The sequence below is a fragment of the Muscardinus avellanarius genome (assembly GCF_963383645.1).
Source record: "Muscardinus avellanarius genome assembly, chromosome: 4".
Taxonomy (NCBI): Eukaryota; Metazoa; Chordata; class Mammalia; order Rodentia; family Gliridae; genus Muscardinus; species Muscardinus avellanarius.
Window position 1 is genome coordinate 117,314,422 of NC_137789.1, and position 18,946 is coordinate 117,333,367.

Consider the following 18,946-nt stretch of genomic DNA (forward strand, 5'->3'; position numbering starts at 1 on the left):
TGCTCTGAATGGGATGTGCTGTCACCAGGCCAGGGCTGGGCAGATTGGAGATTTAAATGTATAAACAGAGCCAGGCATGGTGGTGCACAATAGGCCCAGGGGTGTAGCTCAGAGGTAGAAGTCCCTGGGTTTAATCTCTAGTAACATACACACACACACACACACACACACACACACACACACACTTCCTCTCTCCAGCTGCATCAGGTCACAGCTCAGGCCATGAGCACAGCCGAGAGATCAGGAGACACCTGGATAAGTCTCAGAGTACTTGGTGGGAATGACTAAGTCCTCCATTGAGGTTCCCAAGTGGCTGCAGAGGAGTTTACTTAAGGCCAAAACACACACACACACACACACACACACACACACACACACACACAAAACAAAACAAAAAAACCCATTTCTGAAAAGATGATATGTCCAGAATATGAAAGAAAAGTCTGGAAAAAATCATCTTACGTTCACTATCAAATATTGCTAATTTGATTTTTGTATCTTGTATTCTCTTTTCATTTTTTTAAATACCTGCAAACATTTTTCCATAAATGCAGTAATATTGCATATATCACTCATATATTATTTACTCAGTGTTTGTTCATGGCAATTTTTATTTGCAATTCTGGCTTTTTACTTTTCACTTATGAAAAGTTTTAAACATATACAAACATAGAAGCTGTGAACTCAGTGTTTCCATTACCACCTTCAACCATGACCAACTCTTGCCCCACCTCTGGGTGGGGTTAATTTGAAACAGACTCACACTTTATGTCAGTTCGTTTATAAGTATTTAAAATGTATTTTAAAAATATGAGTTCTTTGAAAAAGCATAACTAAGCCAGGTGTGGTGGTACAAGCATGTAATCCTGGTACTTAGAAGGCTGAGTCAGGAGACTTGCAGGTTCAAGGCCAGTGTGCTGTAACTTTAAAAAACCCTGTTTTAAAATAAAAAATAAGCCAGGCGTGGTGGCGCACGCTTGTAATCCCCGTGCTTGGGAGGCAGAGACAGGAGGATTGCGCAGGTTTGAAGCCAGCCGCGTGCGCTGGCTTAGGAGACCCTGTTTCCAAATAAAAATGTAAAAATAGGTCTGGGAGTGTAGCCCGGAGGTAGAAGGGCTTCCAGGAACCCCAGTACCATAAAAAAAAAAAATCATAATAATAAAATAAAATAAAATAAAAAATAAAAAGAGCTGAGGGTGGGCTGGGTGTGGTGGTACACTCTTGAAGTCCCAGCATTTGTGAGGCTGAGACAGGAGGATCGTGGTTTGCAGACAGCCTCAGCTACTTAGTGAGGCCCTTTGCAACTCAGTGAGACCCTGTTTCAAAATAAAGAAAAGAAAAAATCCGGCTGGGGGTGAAGCTCAGAGGTAGAATGCCCTTGAGTTCTATTCCCAGTAACAAACACACACACATCCCATAACCACAACACCGTTATCATGTTGAAGAAATTATCTTATCCGAGTTTCCTAGATTTTGTTGATAACAGCATTTGGCATACTCCTCTGTCTTATATTTTCAGGAAAACGGTAGGAGATGCATGATTAGATTTGGTGGTACTGGGGGTGGAACCCAGAGGCTTTCTACCTCCGGGCTACACTCCCAGACCTATTTTTATATTTTATTTGGAAACAGGGTCTCACTAAGTTGCTGAGAGCCTCACTAAGTAGCTGAGGCTGGCTTCGAACCCATGCGATCCTCCTGTCTCCGCCTCCCAAGCGCAGGGATTACAAGTGTGCGCCACCACGCCCGGCTTGCATGATTAGATTTGGAGTTAGCTAAGTGGAGTTAACTTTTGGCAAGGGTGTTTCATGGGTGTTAGTGAACTGTCTATCTGTCTGTCTTCTGTGATATTACCAGTCATTGATGTTTATTGTTGAGATTCATTATTTCACTAGAAATTATAAGATGGTGATGATTGAATGCTATCACTCCCAAATTTATTAGCTGGAGTGCTTCTGGAAAGAAAGAGGAACTTCCATCATCAACCCCTTAGGTACAATTATCATTCCAAATGGCTGCACAAGTTTACATTAAGTTACTATAATTTACTAAACTTTCCCTTTAGTATAGGATGCCTAGTTTGTAATTTATAAATTCCTGCTATTCAGAGTAATCTCATAATTATTCTTTTTATTTACTTATTTTTGTGGGACTGGAAATTAACCCCAGGGGCATTCTACCTCCGAGCTTACACTCCCTGGCCCTATTTTTTATTTCTTATTTTGAAACAGGGTCTCACTAAGTTGCAGAGGGTCTCACTAGGTAGCTGAGGCTGGCCACATGAGATCTTCCCGTCTCAGCCTCCCAGGTACTGGGATTATGAATGTGTGCCACCATGCCCAGCTGTAATCTATTTGTATGCAGTCATTTGCCTCTGAAAAATTATTTCTTTGGGAGTAAAAACATGTGGTTAAAAGGAACATTTCCATGTGGACACACTATTTTATTAGAAGGTGAGTTTCAGTTTCTTCCACCACCAGTCAAGGACAAAGGTATCTGTTTCACTGCTTTCCCTACTAGCACTGGATGATATCATGGGCTTAAGTGTAGGAAATTTCTCTCAATTTCCATCCATTTATTGAACCCTGTTTCCAAATTTTAAAAAAATATAAAAAGTAGGTCTGGGAGTGTAGCCTGGAGGTAGAAAGCCCCTGGGTTTCATCCCCAGTACCACGAAAATAAATAAATGAATAAATGAATAAATAAATAAAGCCAAAACCAAGATCAAATAGCACATAGGTGTTTTCTTTGTTGTTGTTTAGTTTTGGTACTGGGGATTGAACTCAGGGGCACTCTACCTCTGAGCTACAGCCCCAGCCTTATTTTATTTTTTATTTGGAAACAGAGTCTTGCTAAACTGCTGAGGCTGGTCTCCAACCTGCAATCCTACTATCAATCAGCCTCTCAAGTACTGGGATTATAGGTGTGCACCATCGCACCTGGTTCTCAGTGGGTCTTTCTTTCTTTCCTTTTTTTTTTTTTCTGGTACTGGGGATTAAACCCAGGGGCATTCTACTTCTGATCTACCACTCCCCCCCCACTGCCCTATTTTATTTTTATTTTAAAAGACAGTCTCGCTAGGTTGATGAGAGTCTCACTACCTGTTGCTGAGGCTGGCCGCAAACCTGAGATCCTCATGTCTCAGCCTCCCAAATACTGGGATTACAGTTGTGTGCCACCATGCTAGGCTCAGTGGTTCTTTCTGGATACACTCATCTTCCCTAAGTATTACTGAGTTAGTCGAGGATTAGCCGCACATTGTTTAGCTGGATGCTTGGACCTCTGTGTTGAATGTCATCGGTTACCAGTAGTTCACTGGGAGACAGCTGGAGTCTCTACTCAAGGCCAGCCCGTCCCCAGGATGGGGCTTCTCTACATGCATCTACAGGCTTATTTGGTTTCCATGATTTAGGGTGCTAATATATATTGTATATTCATTAATTCACTTGCCCTATGCTGGCTACTGCCCAGAATAGAGATTTATACTCAAAGAGTATATAATCCAGTTGGGAAGAAAAAACAGAGAATCACAAAAAGTTAGTAGAAAGTAAATTGGAATCCAGTTGAATAGAGTCTGCGTGTCGTGTGAGGGTGCTAGAGTTGGTGAGAGAAGACTAGTGTTTTTGCTTTGTTTATTTTCTTGAAGCTCTGCTTCCTACTGTTCGAGAGGGCAGGTTTCTGGTACTTGGGACCTCAGATTTCTCTTCTGAAAATTGGGCATCTGGTATGTTGGTTGGCAACTCTAGTATTAGCTCCTGGTGCCTAGTACTTGGAAGGCTGAGACAGGAGGATAGCAGGTTTGTGACCAGCCTCCGCAATTTAGAGAGGCTCTTTGCAACTTAGTGAGACCCTGTTTCAAACTGAAAAATAAAATAGAGTTGGAGGTGTAGCTCTGAGGTAGAATGCCGAATGCCCCTGGGTTCTATCTGTATCCCCAGCACCAAAAAAAAAAAAAAAAAAATGATGGAAGCTGGGCATGGTGGCACATGCCTGTAACCCCAGGATACTTGAGAGGTGGAGACAGGAATAGTGCAGGTTCCAGGCCAGCCTCAGTAACTTAGTGAGACCCTGTTTCAAAACAAAAAATCACAAAGGGCTGGGAATGTTGCATCTTGGAGGTAGAATGTTCCTGGGTTCAATCTCCAGCAACACACACACACACACACACACACACACACACACACACACACACACACAGGAACTTCCCAGGGTGGTGGCCCTTCTACACTCTCAGCTTCTTGGGCCTTCTGCTCCAGCTTAGCCACTGCCTGGCTCATTTTCTCTGACGCCCTGCTAAGGCACGTAGGGGTAGGAGGCTATGGGCTGTGCTGTGCAGGTCTGGGGCCCCAGAAAGCAGGTGCTGACCTCTGCTCTGCCTGCCCGCAGCGACCGGCTGGCCCTCCTCCAGGTCAGGAGGATCCTGCAGCAGCTGGGCCTGGACAGCACGTGCGAGGACAGCATCGTGGTGAAGGAGGTGTGTGGCGCTGTGTCCCGGCGGGCGGCCCAGCTCTGTGGCGCAGGCCTGGCCGCCATTGTGGAAAAAAGGAGAGAAGACCAGGGGCTGGAGCACCTGAAGATCACGGTGGGCGTGGATGGCACCCTGTACAAGCTGCACCCTCAGTGAGTGCCCACGGGAGGCTTGCGGGGACGCGGTGGCGGCCAACCTGGACTTGGAGCGGCTCCCTCAGCTCCACGAGAGGAGACGCGCCCCCTCCTTTGTTGGGAAGGGATCAATCGCTGAGTGGCAGGGAGTCAGCTGTTGAATCTGAGACAGGGGAGAGCTCCTGTGCCTCTGCCTCCTGGTGCACCATGGGGGACTATTAGCCAGTTTCTAACCCAGCAGCACCGTAAAAGGTCAGTTGTATAAAAGGCCAGCAGCAAGGAGCCCACCCTCTTATTATTTTGCATGGCACAGAGCACTTGTCAGGTATGAGCTGGTTATGATTTTCTTAGCTTAGACTCAGTGGACAAACGAGTTAGGAGCCCTGCCAGGCAATGTGGGCTTGTCTCCTGGCTTTACCAAGTGGACGCTGGGGGCCCAGGGCCAGTTTCTTATCCTCTTAGAACCTCAGTTGTTGTTCTGCTCCTCCTCTAGGGCAGAGGGTGTAACTCAGAGGCAAAGTGCCCCTGAGTTCAACCCTCAGTACCAACAAAACAAAACAAAACAAAAAACCACATGATCATTCCAATAGAGGCAGAAACAGGCAGAGCATGGTGGCACATGCCTGTAATCCCAGTACTTGGGAAGCTGAGAGAGGAGGATCACAGGTTCGAGGCCAGCCTCAGTAACTTAGTAAGGCTCTCAACAACCTAGTGAGACCCTGTTTCAAATAAAAAATACAGTAGGTCTGGGGGTGTCTCTTAGAGATAGAATGTCCCTGAGTTCAACCCCCAGTATAGAAAAAACAAAACAAAAATGAAACAGAAACAGAACTTGATAATATCTAATACTCTGTCATGGAAAAAAAAGCACTCAACAAACTAGAAATAAGGAGTTTCCTTAACCTGGTAAAGAGCATCTGTGGCAACCACAATCCACATCTAACAGCATATTTAATGGTACAAGAGTGGGTATTTCCCCTTAAGATTGGGAACCGCTCTCACCACTACTACCCAGCATCGGCCTGCCTCATAACCGCGTGATGTTTCCTAGACAAGTCTTGATTCAAGGTGAGGTTTGATGGAAACAGACAAAATACATGTGCGCCTCAAAAGGAAAATCAAGTCAGATAAGACAAAGTTTGAGAGGACATTATGTTGGAAAGGCAAGAATAAAAATGTCTTCATTTGCAAATAACATGATTTCATATATAGAAAACTTTAAGAAATACACACAATAAAAAACTGTCAGAGCTAAGCTGGGCATGGTGGCCCACACTTGTAATCCCAGTACTTGGGTGGCTGAGACAGGAGAATTGCAAGTTTGTGGCCAGCTTCAGCTACTGAGTGAGGCCCTCCTCAACTTTGTGAGACCCAGTTTCAAAATAAAGAATAAAAAATAGGGATGGGGTAGAGCTTGGAGATAAAATGACCTTGGGTTCAGTCCCCAGTAGCAAATAAAATAAAATAACATAAAATAAAATAAAAAAGCGATCAGAGCTAATAAAAAAGTGTAGTAAGGTTCAGGACACAAAATTAATATGCAAAAGTCAATTGTACTTCTACACATGGGCAATGAACATGTACAGAATAATAAAGTTAAGAAAGCAATTCCAAGCCGGCGTGGTGGCCCATGCTTTTAATCCCAGTACTTGGGAGGCTGAGACAGGAGGATCCCCTGATTCTCCTAGGGTTCATGGGCAGCCTTAGTGAGGCACTCTGCAACTTAGTGAGACCTTGTTTGGAAAAAAAAAAAGAATATTTACAACTCAATAAAAGACAAGTTACCCAATTAGCAAATGCACAAAGCGTAGACACAGTCATTTCTCCAAAGACAATATGTAAATGGCCAGTAAATCAAAGCCACAAGACACCATTCCACGGACACTAGAAAGACTATAAGAAGACATACAGTAACAGGTGTTGATGAGGGTGGGATCGAGCCAGAGCCCTCATACGCTGCTGGTGGGAATGCAAAATACTATAACTATTTGGGAAATAGTTTGGCAGTTCCTGAAAAAAATAAACATAGAAGATTATCTCATAGAAGAGATAAACATAGAGTTACTATAAGGACCCAGAAATTCCATTCCTAGATGTACCAAGAGAATTGAAAACGTATTTCCACCAAAAAACTCAATTAGCTGTGTGTGGTGGTACACACTCATAATCCCAGTACCTGGGAGGCTAAGACAGGAGGATGGCAGGTTAAAAGCCAGCCTCAGAGCTGGGCGTGGTGGCGCACACTTATGATCCCAGTACTTGGGAGGCTGAAACAGGAGAATTGCGGTTCGAGGACAGCCTCAGCAACTTAGCAAGACCTTTTCTTCAAATAAGAAATAAAATCAGGCTGGGTATAATTTGGAGGTAGAATTCCTCTGGGTTCAATCCCCAGTACCACAACACAACACAACACAAAACACCCAACAACTTGCTGATAGCAGCATTACTCATAATAATAGTCAAAAAAGTAGAACCAACTCAAGTATCTACCAGTGATAAATCAATGGAAAAAATATGCCATCTCTGCACAATGGGATGAAGAAGCGACGCATGTGCAACCTTGATGAACCTGGAAGCCATCAAGACAGACACCAGAGGCCGCCTACTGCATAATCTTATTATGTAAAACCTCCAAAATAAGCAAATCTCTAGAGATAGAAGTAAATTTGTGGTTTCTGGGAACTCCTGTGGGTCAACATGAATGAAAGTGACTACTAATAGGTACGAGGTTTCTTTTAGAGTGATAAAAATGTTCCAGAATGAAGTAGCAGTATAGTTGCACACTATGTGAATACACTAAAACATATTGTGTACTTTTTTTTTGCATTACTGAGGATGGAACCCAGGGGCGTTCTATCTTTGAGCTACATCCTCAGTCCTGTTATTTATTTATTTATTTATTTATTTATTTATTTATTTATTGGTGGTACTGGGGATGGAACCCTCCTACCTCTGGGCTACACTCCCAGACCTCCTATTTTATATTTTATTTGGAAACAGGGTCTCTTAATCTAGCGAGGCTGGTTCGAACCTGTGCCCTCCTCCTGTCTCCGCCTCCCAAGTGTGGGGATTACAAGCGTGCGCCACCACGCCCGGCTATTCTTTATTTTGAAACGGGGTTTCACTGAGTTGCAAAGGGCCTCACTATGTAGCTGAGGCTGTCCGTGATCCTCCTGTCTCAGCCTCCCAAATGCTGGGATTAAAATATTGTGTACTTACTTAAAAAAAAGTCAGTTGTACTTTTCTATAAATGTGCAATGAACATGTATAGAAAAATAAAGAAAGCAATTCCAAGCCAGGCATGGTGGCAGAAACTTGTAATCTCAGTACTAGGGAAGCCGATAATGGAGAATCATTCGAGGACAGCCTCAGCTAGTAGTGAGACTCGCATCAATCTAGCAAGACCCTGTTTCAAAATACAAGTAAAAAGCAGGGCTGAGGGTATAGCTAGGAGGTAGAATGTACCTAGGTTCAATTTCTAGTACCACCAAAAAAAAAAAAGTTTGTTTAATAATTGCATTCACAGTAGAGAAACTGAGTGTCACAGATTAAGACCAGTGGTTAGCTGGATGTGATAGTCCATGCATACATCCAGTACTTGGGAGGCTGAAATAGGATGGCTGCAAGTTCAAGGCCAGCCTAGTGAGACCCTGTTTCAAGATAATAAAAATAAATGAAAAGGGCTGGGAGTATAGCTCTGAGGTCGAATGCCCCATGTTCAATCCTCAGTAACAAAACAATCAAACAAACAAACAAAAAAAGATCTTGTGTGTTTTGGAAGATTAGTGGAGAGAGGAAGGGATGAAAGACAAGGTAATTAGGGCAAAATTTTAATTTTTGTCGAGTCTAGGCCAAGAGTTCATAAATGTTCATTGTACTATTTCACTTTCTGTAAGTTTGACAATTTTTTTTTTTTTTTTTTTGGTGGTACTGGGATGGAACCCAGAGGCTTTCTACTTCCGGGCTATACTCCCAGACCCATTTTCTATTTTATTTGGAAACAGGGTCTCACTAAGTTGTTGAGAGCCTCACTAAGTAGCTGAGGCTGGCTTCGAACCTGCGCGATCCTCCTGTCTCAGCCTCCCAAGCGCGGGGATTACAAGCGTGCGCCACCACGCCCGGCTAAGTTTGACATTTTTTTTTTTTTTTGGTGGTACTGGGGTTCCTGGAAGCCCTTCTATCTCCGGACTACACTCCCAGACCTATTTTTACATTTTTATTTGGAAACAGGGTCTCCTAAGCCAGCGCGCGCGCGGCTGGCTTCAAACCTGCGCGATCCTCCTGTCTCTGCCTCCCAAGCGCGGGGATTACAAGCGTGCGCCACCACGCCCGGCTAAGTTTGACAATTTTTAAATAAAAAGTTGGAGAGCTGGATGTGATGGTGCACATTTGTAATTTCAGTACTTGAGAGACTGAGACAGGAGGATCACATGTTCAAGATAGCCTCAGCAACTTAATGAGGCTCTCTACAACTTTAGACCCTGTTTCAAAATCAAAGAATAAAATAGGGCTGGGAATGTAGCTCAGTGGTAGAATGCCCCTGGGTTCCATCCCTAGTACCACAAAATAAATTTTTAAAAATGATAAATAAGTTGAGGGAAATTTTAAACTAAAAATAAGGAGTTTTCTAGAAAAAGGCAAGCCTGGCTCAAAACCTGATAACTTATGGGTTGTACAAATGTGGACAAGTTTCTGAACTTTTTCTTTATGTAGTAGAGAAAGTAGTAATTATTTTCAAAGTATTATCTGTTACACTTGATGTTCTGAATATATAACACCTAGCACAGTCCATGACATTAATAGTTGCCCAATAAAAGGTATAATTACAACAGCTGTTGAAGCAATTTGCAACCTTGAGAAATCAGGCTAGAAGGAAGAGATTAGATCAGAACAACTTATAAATACTGAGATCCCATCTTTATGGCCTGATAACATTTCTTTCTCCATTTTGTAGCTTCTCCCGGATATTGCAGGAGACGGTGAAGGAGCTGGCCCCTCGGTGTGATGTGACATTCTTGCTGTCAGAAGACGGCAGTGGCAAGGGAGCGGCCCTGATCACCGCTGTGGCCAAGAGGCTACAGGAGTCACAGAAGGAGAACTAGGAGTCCCCACGGGCGGGCCTGACGTTTTCCCTACCTGACTTCACCTTCTTGATGGCCCAAAGAGAAGCCCAGGTTCTCCGGGACCCTTAGCATCTTGTTGCTTTGCGATGGCTTCATATGACGTCTCAATTTGGCATCTTTGGGACTTGTGAAGTCAGAGTATCCAGCGGGAGCATCAGATCCCTTTTCCACACATTTTCCCGTGAAGGCCTGAGCGGCCTCCTCTCCGTGGCTTTGGGAATGCATACAAAACCTGTCCCTGTGATCCGGCTGGCTGAGCCTCTCCCTGGAATGCTTGAGTCATCTCTAGTCAGACATGGGGCCCTCAACTTGTGGATGAACACTGAGGCGAGAGGCCCATGCGATGAACTTGGGGGATGGAATCTAATTTGTCCTTGACTCCTCGCGTGGACTTTAAATGTGAAGCACGAACAAAGACTCGGAGCCCTGTGTCCCGGGATGCAGAGGGGCTGGTTGCCATGGTGCCCTTGAGGGACCTTTTCAAGCTTCCAGGGACCCATGTGAGCACCGGTAGGCTGTGTGTGTGTATCATGGATGGGGGTCTACTGGAGGTGTCTTTCATTTTAGAAATGGTATGCTTTGTGTTGCTGATGTTGATAGTTGTTTTGGACTATTAGGTATATGAAATCCAGTAAATGAATAAAAAGTGATTTCCCAAGAAACTTGGCCCGAGGTGTTGATCTTTCTTCTGGGAGATTCCCTCAGGGCCTCCATGTCTTGGTGGTAAAATGAGGGACCCGCAGAGTCAGAAGGCGCTAGAGATCTCCTTAGTCTAAACTTCCTGTCATCAGGAGGAGGTATATGAACTTATATGATAGCCTTCACAGACATCCACATTTCATTTGAAAGACTGCTTCTAGTGACGGGGCATTTATCACACCATCATGTACAGGAACAGTACCTGGGAGCCCTTTAACCTCTCAGCTCAGACTTACCTGCCTGTCCTGGGCCCTCCACACGCCCCATGGTGTCCTTCTACTCTCCAGAACTATGTGCCCTCTCGCTGATCCTGTGTCCAGCTGAAGTCTCTTCTCAGTCTCTTCTCAATCTCTCTCTCTCTCTCTCTCTCTCTCTCTCTCTCTCTCTCTCCCCCCCCCCTCGCTTTCTTTTCATCCCCCCTCATCTTTTTCCTGAACTGTGACTCTTTATCTTGTCACACAGTACCATGCCCAGCGTGACTTCTTTTTCAATGCTTACTAGAGTGAGACATGATTGAAAAGAAAGCCTGCTGGGCACAGTGGTGCATGCCTGTAATCCCAGTAGTCGGGAGGCTGAGATAGGAGGATTACAGCTCAAGGCAAGCTTCATGAATTTAGTGAGGCTTTCAGCAACTTAGTGAGACCCTGTTTCAAAATAAAAGTAATATAGGCCCTAGGTGTAGTTCAGAGGTAGAACATCCCTAAATGCAATCCTCAGTACCACAATAAAAGGAAGGAAGGAAGGAGAGAGAGAGAGAGAGAGAAAGAAAGAAAGAAAGAAAGAAAGAAAGAAAGAAAGAAAGAAAGAAAGAAAAAGAAAAAGTTTTTTGGAAAAATTGGAGATCATTATCTTGGGAAACAAAATGAGAAAAATATTATTGTAAATAGTCCAGGTTAATTTCATTTTATATGCTTCATTGCACACTTAATTCCACACAACTCCTCAAGAGTTGTTGGCTGCCCTGCATGAGGAGCTGGCTCCTTGTGCCAGCGTCACTGAGTGCTGAAGAAGCGGAATGTCCAGCCAGACAGAATAGAGGAGGCCATGTCCAAGACGTGGGCAGGAGGAGCGAACCAGGGCTGGGCTCAGGTCCTTGAGGAAGCCTAAGGGCCTCCAAGAAATATTTTTGCACACCTTCAGTAAATATATATGGTGATATTGCTGTGAATCAGTCCTATATTTACCAAAATTAACTTTTTTCTGTATTATTATTATTATTATTTTTTTTTTTGGTGGTACTGGGGTTCCTAGAAACCCTTCTACCTCCGGGCTGTGCTCCCAGACCTATTTTATACTTTTTTATTTGGAAACAGGGTCTCTTAAGCCTACTACTACTATTACTACTACTACTACTACTACTACTACTACTACTACTATTACTACTACTACTAAAAATAGCAAAACAATAATTATCTCTTGAGCTTATGCTTCTTTGGAGAAATGATTCGCCTTACCGGATTTCGTCCTAGTAAACCAAAGACCTAGCTGTACATGTTTTCTCTCCGCAGTTCTTTCTTGCCTTGGTACCACACCCTCAGCCTCCAGTCCTTCTTCCCCCTGGGGCTGCCGGGGTCTCTCTCTTCACCATCCTTCCTGGACGCATGTTCTCTTTCAGAGGCTGAGGCTGCTGTGCCGCCAAGCCCTCCTTGACCTGGTCTCTTGGCACATGTCTGGTAGGCTAGAGGAGGTTGCCCAGCCTGTTTTCTCTTCCATTGGGTCTATTAGAAGAAAAAGGAGCTCGAGGTATCTAGGCAACCTTGCACATTCCGTCTATTGATGGCATCATAGAGTCTTTGAACCGGGACTGGAACTTGAGAGGTCAGATATCCAAGCTGCATCTTTGCAGTGGCCAGCCCCAAAACACCTGGGCAGAACGGGCCACTGCTCAAGGTTTACTAGGCAAGACCAACAACCATTGAACAGGTAAGGTCCTAAGGAGGACCATGAAGGTGTTTCCTCTTAAGAAAAGCATATCTTTCTACATTTTATAGCTCTCTGGTGACTTTCTCCTAGTAACCTCTGCTACACAAAGCGCTGATGGATATGGATAGGCTTCCCTTGTGACTCTTCCTCTCTAGAACAAGTGACCTTATTTCATATTATTTGCCCTTCTTCAAAAACCTTGTTTTGTCTTCTTCCCAGGAAAGGGTGTTCTATGAGAATAAGGACTTGGATGCCATTCTTCCTCTTGTCCCCAGAGTCCACCACTGTGGATGGCATTGAACAGCCATCAGGCAATTCTATGAATGGATGGATGGATGAATGAATGAATGTCAACATGGATGAATGAATGAATGTCAACCAAGTATGTCAACGAGTCATTGCTCTCCTCCGAATCTCTCCATTCTTCTGCCGCACCCAATGGGCCTTTGCACAGTAGCTCCTCTCTAAGCGATGTTCAGTGAATGCCAAGCTCTGTTCTAGGCACCAAGGACCCAAAGACATGTGGCACCACTGTTTCCCTAGAAAAACTCAGGGGAAGCAAGAAAATACAACCCAGTGTCTACAATATAGTGTGGTAAACAGGAAAAGGTGAAGATAGTTCTCGACTGTGCCCTGCTTCCTTTAGATCGGGAACTCTTAACTGGCTCTGGGTGGGTGTGCGCACACACACGCTTGTACCGTAAGAAGCTGTGGCAATCTCGCAACGCCCACGGATCCTTTCTGGGAATGTTTTCTAGGTGCGTAAAATACATCAAATTACAGAGGAATAGGATTGAATTAAAGTTTAAAAGTGGTGACATAGTAATGCACGTGCTTATTTATGAATGAATTATAGAGCAGGGTCCAACAGAGCCTAGTAGCAATTGCAATTTTGAAGTGCCAGCGAGTATAAGTGGTGTTTTGAGGCATTTGCGACACCACTAATGAAAATACCTCTGGCTTCAGAGACATCTACGGAGACAGAGTCCCGGGTGCTCCCAATACTACTGTGGCTCCCTCAAGAAGCACGAGAATTTCATTTTTGTTTTATCTATAATATTCTATAATGTAGCATGGATTACCCCTTAGTACTCTACTCTTTTCAATCTGAGGTCCTTTGTTTTTTTAAGTTTAGGAAATAGTATTATTATTATTATTTTAAATGTTATTAAAATTATCATTACTACTACTATCTCATTATTTGCTGAGGCTGTCCTCAAAACTGTGATCCTCTTGTCTCAGCCTCCCAAGTACAGGCGTGTGCCACTATGCCTGGCTCTGATCTTTTTTATTTGGAAACAGGGTCTCCCTAAATTGCTGAGGCTGGCTTCAAATCTACCATACTCCTGTCTCAGCCTCCCAAGGACCTGGATTAACGGTGTGTGCCACCACGCCCCACTTAGAAATGTATCTGCTTTTATTTAAATATTACAGACTCTAGTTTTATTTCTTCTCTTTCTGGCCCTCCTATTACTCGTATGTTACCACTTCTGTTCTCCATGTCAGTCAACTTTAACATTTTCTCTTTCTTTTTCAGTCTCTGTGTTTACTAAGAGACTGCCTCAATCTTGTCTTCCAATTCAACTGTTCCTTCTTGTCGTGTGTGTGTGTGTGTGTGTGTGTGTGTGTGTGTGTGTGTGTGTGACTGGGGATTGAACCCATTCTGCCTTTGAGCTACATCCCCAGCTCTATTTTATTTTTATTTGGAGACAGGGTCTTGCTAGGTTGATGCGGGTCTCACTACTTGCTGAGATGATCCTCAAACCTGCAATCCTCCTGTCTCAGCTTCCCAAGTACTGGGATTGCAAGCATGCGCCACCACACCTGGCTTCAGTTATGTCTATTCTAATGGATTATAGTTATATGTTATGTCTTTGGTATTTATTTATTTATGCAGTACTGGTGATTGAATCTATAACATGTATATATACATACACATATATTATTTTATTTATTTATTTATTTATTTATTTATTTATTTTTATGGTACTGGGGTTCTTGGAAGCCCTTCTACCTCCGGGCTACACTCCCAGACCTATTTTTATTTTTGGAAACAGGGTCTCTTAAGCCAGCGCGGCTGGCTTCGAACCTGCGCGATCCTCCTGTCTCCGCCTCCCAAGCGCGGGGATTACAAGCATGCGCCACCACGCCCGGCCATATATATTATTTTAAAAGGACAAAAGTTTTAAATTTTAGTAAAGTCTAACTTACTATTTTTTTTCTCTTTTGGTACTGGGCATTGAACCCAGGATATTCTACCTCTGAGCTACAACCTCAGCCCCTATTTTATTTTTTATTTGGAAACAGGGTCTTGCTTGGTTGCTGAGGCTGGCCTCAAATCTGCAATCCTCTTGCCTAAGCCTCCCAAGAACTGTGATGATGATGATGATGATGATGATGGTGATGATGATAACGATGATTTTGTGGTACTGGAGATGGAACCCAGAGGCTTTATACCCCCGGGCTACACTCCCAGACCTATTTTTTAAAAATATTTTATTTGGAAACAGGGTCTCACTAAATTGCTGAGCCTCACTAAGTAGCTGAGGTTGGCTTTGAACCTGCACAATCCTCCCGTCTCAGCCTCCCAAGTGCTGGGATTACAAGCGTGCGCCACCACACCGAACTAAGAACTGTGATTATACCATCATGCCTGGCTATTATTTTTTCTTCTGTGGCTTGTGTTTTTTTATGGTCTATCTGAACGACAATAACCAAAAAATCCAAAACCTTTGTCTAAGATTATTTTTTATTTTTATTTTTATTTTTTTGAGATACTAGGGGTGGAATCCAGAGATAGTCTACCTCTGAGCTACACCCCCAGTCCTATCTTTTATTCTTTATTTTGACACAGGGCCTCACTAAGTTGTAAAGGGCCTCGTTAAGTAGCCGAGGCTGTTTACAAACCTACAATCCTCCTGTCTCAGCTTCCCGAATGCTAGGATTACAAGCGTGTGCCACCACTCCCAGTTTAGACCTTTTTTAAAGTTTTATTTCAAAACAGGGTTTTGCTAATTTGCCCAGGCTGGCCTTGACCTTTCAGTCCTGCCTTAGCCTCCTAGGTAGTGGAGACTCTAGGCGCGCACCTCACAGTGCACGTGGATATTGAATTGCTCTGCACCTTGTCTATGAAGCTTTTCGCAGCCTTCACAGTCCACCCATCCCCCCATTCGCCGCTCCCTCCCCCTCCAGGGCGCCCCCCCCATAAGCGCGCCAGCTCTGTGGTTAGTCTTTGGCCCCGATCCTAGTCTGTCTCCTTTCCTGAGTCCGCTAGTGAGGTCGGGGAATGCTTGGGGCATGAGGACGAGGCAGCTGCCCCCGGGATGGAAGTTCAGATCTGAACTGTTGGACAGCGCCTGGGGTTCTGTACAAAAGCAAATTGAAGTGTATCTGGGCTGGAAGGTTGCTGTGCCAGCCCCGGCGCCCAGCCTCCACGGCGGAGCCTGTGGGAGCACAAGCACATAGCTGGCATTTTTTGCTTGAGATTAGGAAGTCTTTTGCTTCCCCTGCAAAGAGGCATGAAGTCAATGGACCGTTGTGGTAGGATGGAGTCTTTCTTTCTCTTTTTTGGCAAAAATGGACCAGAGATTTGCTCGGAGGTTCCAAGGCGGTGGGCAGATGAGCTCTCTCTCCGGGGCTTGGCGAGACGCCAGTCTGAGAGCACGTGTTCAGTTTTTGGGTCCTGCATCATCAAGAGGGTAGAGAAGCTATGATCCCGGTCTCGGAGGAGCGAGCTATTGCTGGGACTCTCCGAAGACAATCTTCATGCAAGAAGTGTCAGAGCCAGTGGCATAGTAAGTTTCTTTCGAGGTTTTGATGGCTGCCATGTTATCACTTAAGGGTCGATGGCATTTCTAGATGGTGGGCATCCACCAGACCTTCCAGGGTCCTGGGGGCGCTGGTTGGTGGTGAGGTGAGCAGGCTGAGAGGCAGGGCCCTGGGGTGTATGTCTTCCTGGGCTTCAACCGGTCTCTCTCAGACATGGACAGTTCTCTGCCCTCTTCTCTGGATGTTAGGACAGCGTGCACATACAGACTCAAAAGGGAATTTAATCTTCTCTTTTGTACTCAGCCACCTCATGCTTTTCTCTAATTTGGGTCTTTTGTTAGCATACCTTTTGGACTAGAACCTGTCCGGGTTGGCTTTGGTATTTTGATTTGGAGAAGAAATTGGATAGTAACCAATTGCGGGTGGATGAGGAGGGGGGACTGGGCTCGGATGGGGTTTGCAGGATGTATAATACGTGAATGAACAGAGCTGGCAGCATGTGTTGAGGAGCGTGGAAGTAACACAAGTAACATGTATGTTCCTTCTGAAACTAAAGGGACTTCGGGCGGTAGAGTAGTTAATATCTGTGAAAACAGATGATGAGTCAAGTACGTGGTCCCCAAAGTTCTTTCCAAGCAGCCAAGTCATGGACGCAGAACTTAAACCACATGAGGGGACTCCAGAGCCCCAGAGGACCATGGAGGTTTGGGTCAGAGGTAAGAGTCAGGTCCTGTGACTGTTGACATTACCAGAATGTGGACCAGGCCATGAAGACAACCTCCTGTCAGCTGGCCCCGGCTGAAGGGCAGGTGAATCTGGAGCGTCCGTCACTTTCGTTCTTGCTGTAATGAAAGTCCAGGGTCTTCTCTTACTCTGTGGTTCGCTGTGGTTGGTTGGAGATTGTGTCTTCAGTAAGAACCTCCAGTAAGCATGGCTGTCATCCTTTTGCAGTTAAGAGGAAGAACATGAGGGCAATTACCTTCAAGACGCCGGAGAACAAGGGCTAAGGGAGGGAGGCAGAGGAGCAGATGTCATCTCAGACTTAACTGTCCTGATGGAAAAGGCTGCTTTGAAGGGCAAGGGACCACCTGAAGATCTTGTCTGGGGGCTGGGGAGGGCTTACTATGGTTGGAATGTTTGTATCCGCCTCCCCCAATTCATACATTGAAACCGAATCCCCAACGGGACACAGTGGCACATGCCTATAATCTCAGGACCTGGGAGACTGAGACAGGAGGATCACAGTTCCAGGCCAACCTCAGCAACTTGGAAAGGCACTCAGCAACTTTGTGAGAACTTACTTCAAAATACAAAATAAAATAGGAGGTGTAGCTCAGAGGTAGAATGGCCCTGGGTTCAATTCCCAGTACCCAAAATAAAATACCCAGCCCTGCTACTGCTGCGTGTCCATGGGGTGTGAACTAGCTCCTTCAGGCTTCAGCTTTCTGCAATAAAAGGGTGCCCGTTTCCTGGGCTTGGGAGGTTCCAGGAGTTGATGCTCGTGAGTTCTTTAGCACAGTGCCCAGCACGCACGGGGGGGCTCGGTGTGCAGGAGCTACCACCGGCAACCTCCTCATCATTTGTCGTAGTCCTGTGCTCTCCCTCCCAAGGTTTCTGTGAGGTTCCAGTGGGACCACAGGGCCCTGTCTGAATGTCAAGGGCAGCCAAGTGCCCAGCCTCTGCCCACAAGGCCCACAGTGACATCCAAGGCCTGCGCCCTTGTTTCCACCGGACGCTGGCACAGGCTCTGCCCTTCCAATCCTTTGTGACTACGGATTTTATGACAAATGCATCTTTTGTTTCTTTCTGTTCTCAGGACTCCAACTAACCAGCGAAAGAACTGTTCCCCAGAGCACTGTTCCCGAAGGAGGAAAGAGCGTGAACACCCACCTCCGGGAGCTTTGGGCCCAGAATCCACAATCCGGTTGTCCCAGGAGGTTGAGAGGTGACCTAAGGTCAGAGCGATGACCCCGGGTAGACAGGGAAGTGTACAAGGAGGCAGAGAGAGGCAGCTTTTAAGGCAGCTGTGTCATCAGGCAGGGAAAGGCCAGAGAAGGGAGCTGGGCCCTGGAGGTCGGAGGTGGGGCTCCTTGCAGGGAACCTTGGTGTGCAGGTAGCCACACCTTTTTGGGCCAGGTGCTTTGGGAAATTGTTTGGGGGAAGTCACACCTCTGTGCTGTGCTCAACCTGAGGCTGTATTCCTGCACACTTGGCTCATTTTGCCCTTTCTGGTCTATGCCACCAAGGGACAATCATATAATGGTCAATTTAGCCCTGGGTAGTGGTGGGTGCATGTGTGATCTTGGGAACATGATGCGTGCCTATAAATTTAAGGAAGGGAGTGTTGCCTCTGTCTAGAGCATGGGAGGAGGCTGGTACCTCTGGTCCATTCCCTCCTGGGAGCTCTTTTTTCTTTACTCTATGATCGCTCTTTTTCCCATCCCCACTCATCGCCAGCTGATGCACGTATGGTAATGGGATGGCAAAGACAGCATATGTTGTCCTTTGGAAAAATGAGAGTAAACCCAAGTGAAAAGCCTATAGAGGGGACTGGAGTTTGCTTAAGGCAAGAGGGCGGGCACCCTGGGCTTGGGAGTCTCACGCCCTTGCAGGCAGCCCCTCTCTGACCTTTTGCATTAATAACTTTCTGTCCTGTGTAAATTAAAACAAATAGATATTCAAGTCTTAAGATTTGAAAGGGTAGATTCTGACATTTAAAATTTAACCTTGTAGATGAGCCGGGTGTAGTGGCACATGCTTGTAATCGTAGTACTTGGGAGGCTGAGACAGGAGGATCACAGGTTGGAAGCCAGCCTTAGCAACTTAGCGAG

General features: G+C 45.3%; 1 protein-coding gene across 1 annotated transcript in view; it reads left to right on the forward strand.

The window, feature by feature from the left end:
- HKDC1 (hexokinase domain containing 1) overlaps positions 1-9,704 on the forward strand; it is a gene marked incomplete at both ends in the record, with an annotated part of 52,057 nt that extends 42,353 nt beyond the window's left edge. The window contains 2 exons of the mRNA XM_080693890.1: positions 4,387-4,620; positions 9,557-9,704. Of these exons, the coding sequence (XP_080550016.1) occupies positions 4,387-4,620; positions 9,557-9,704 (382 nt within the window). The remainder of the gene's footprint in view (positions 1-4,386; positions 4,621-9,556) is intronic.
- Between the last annotated feature and the right edge of the window lie 9,242 nt (positions 9,705-18,946).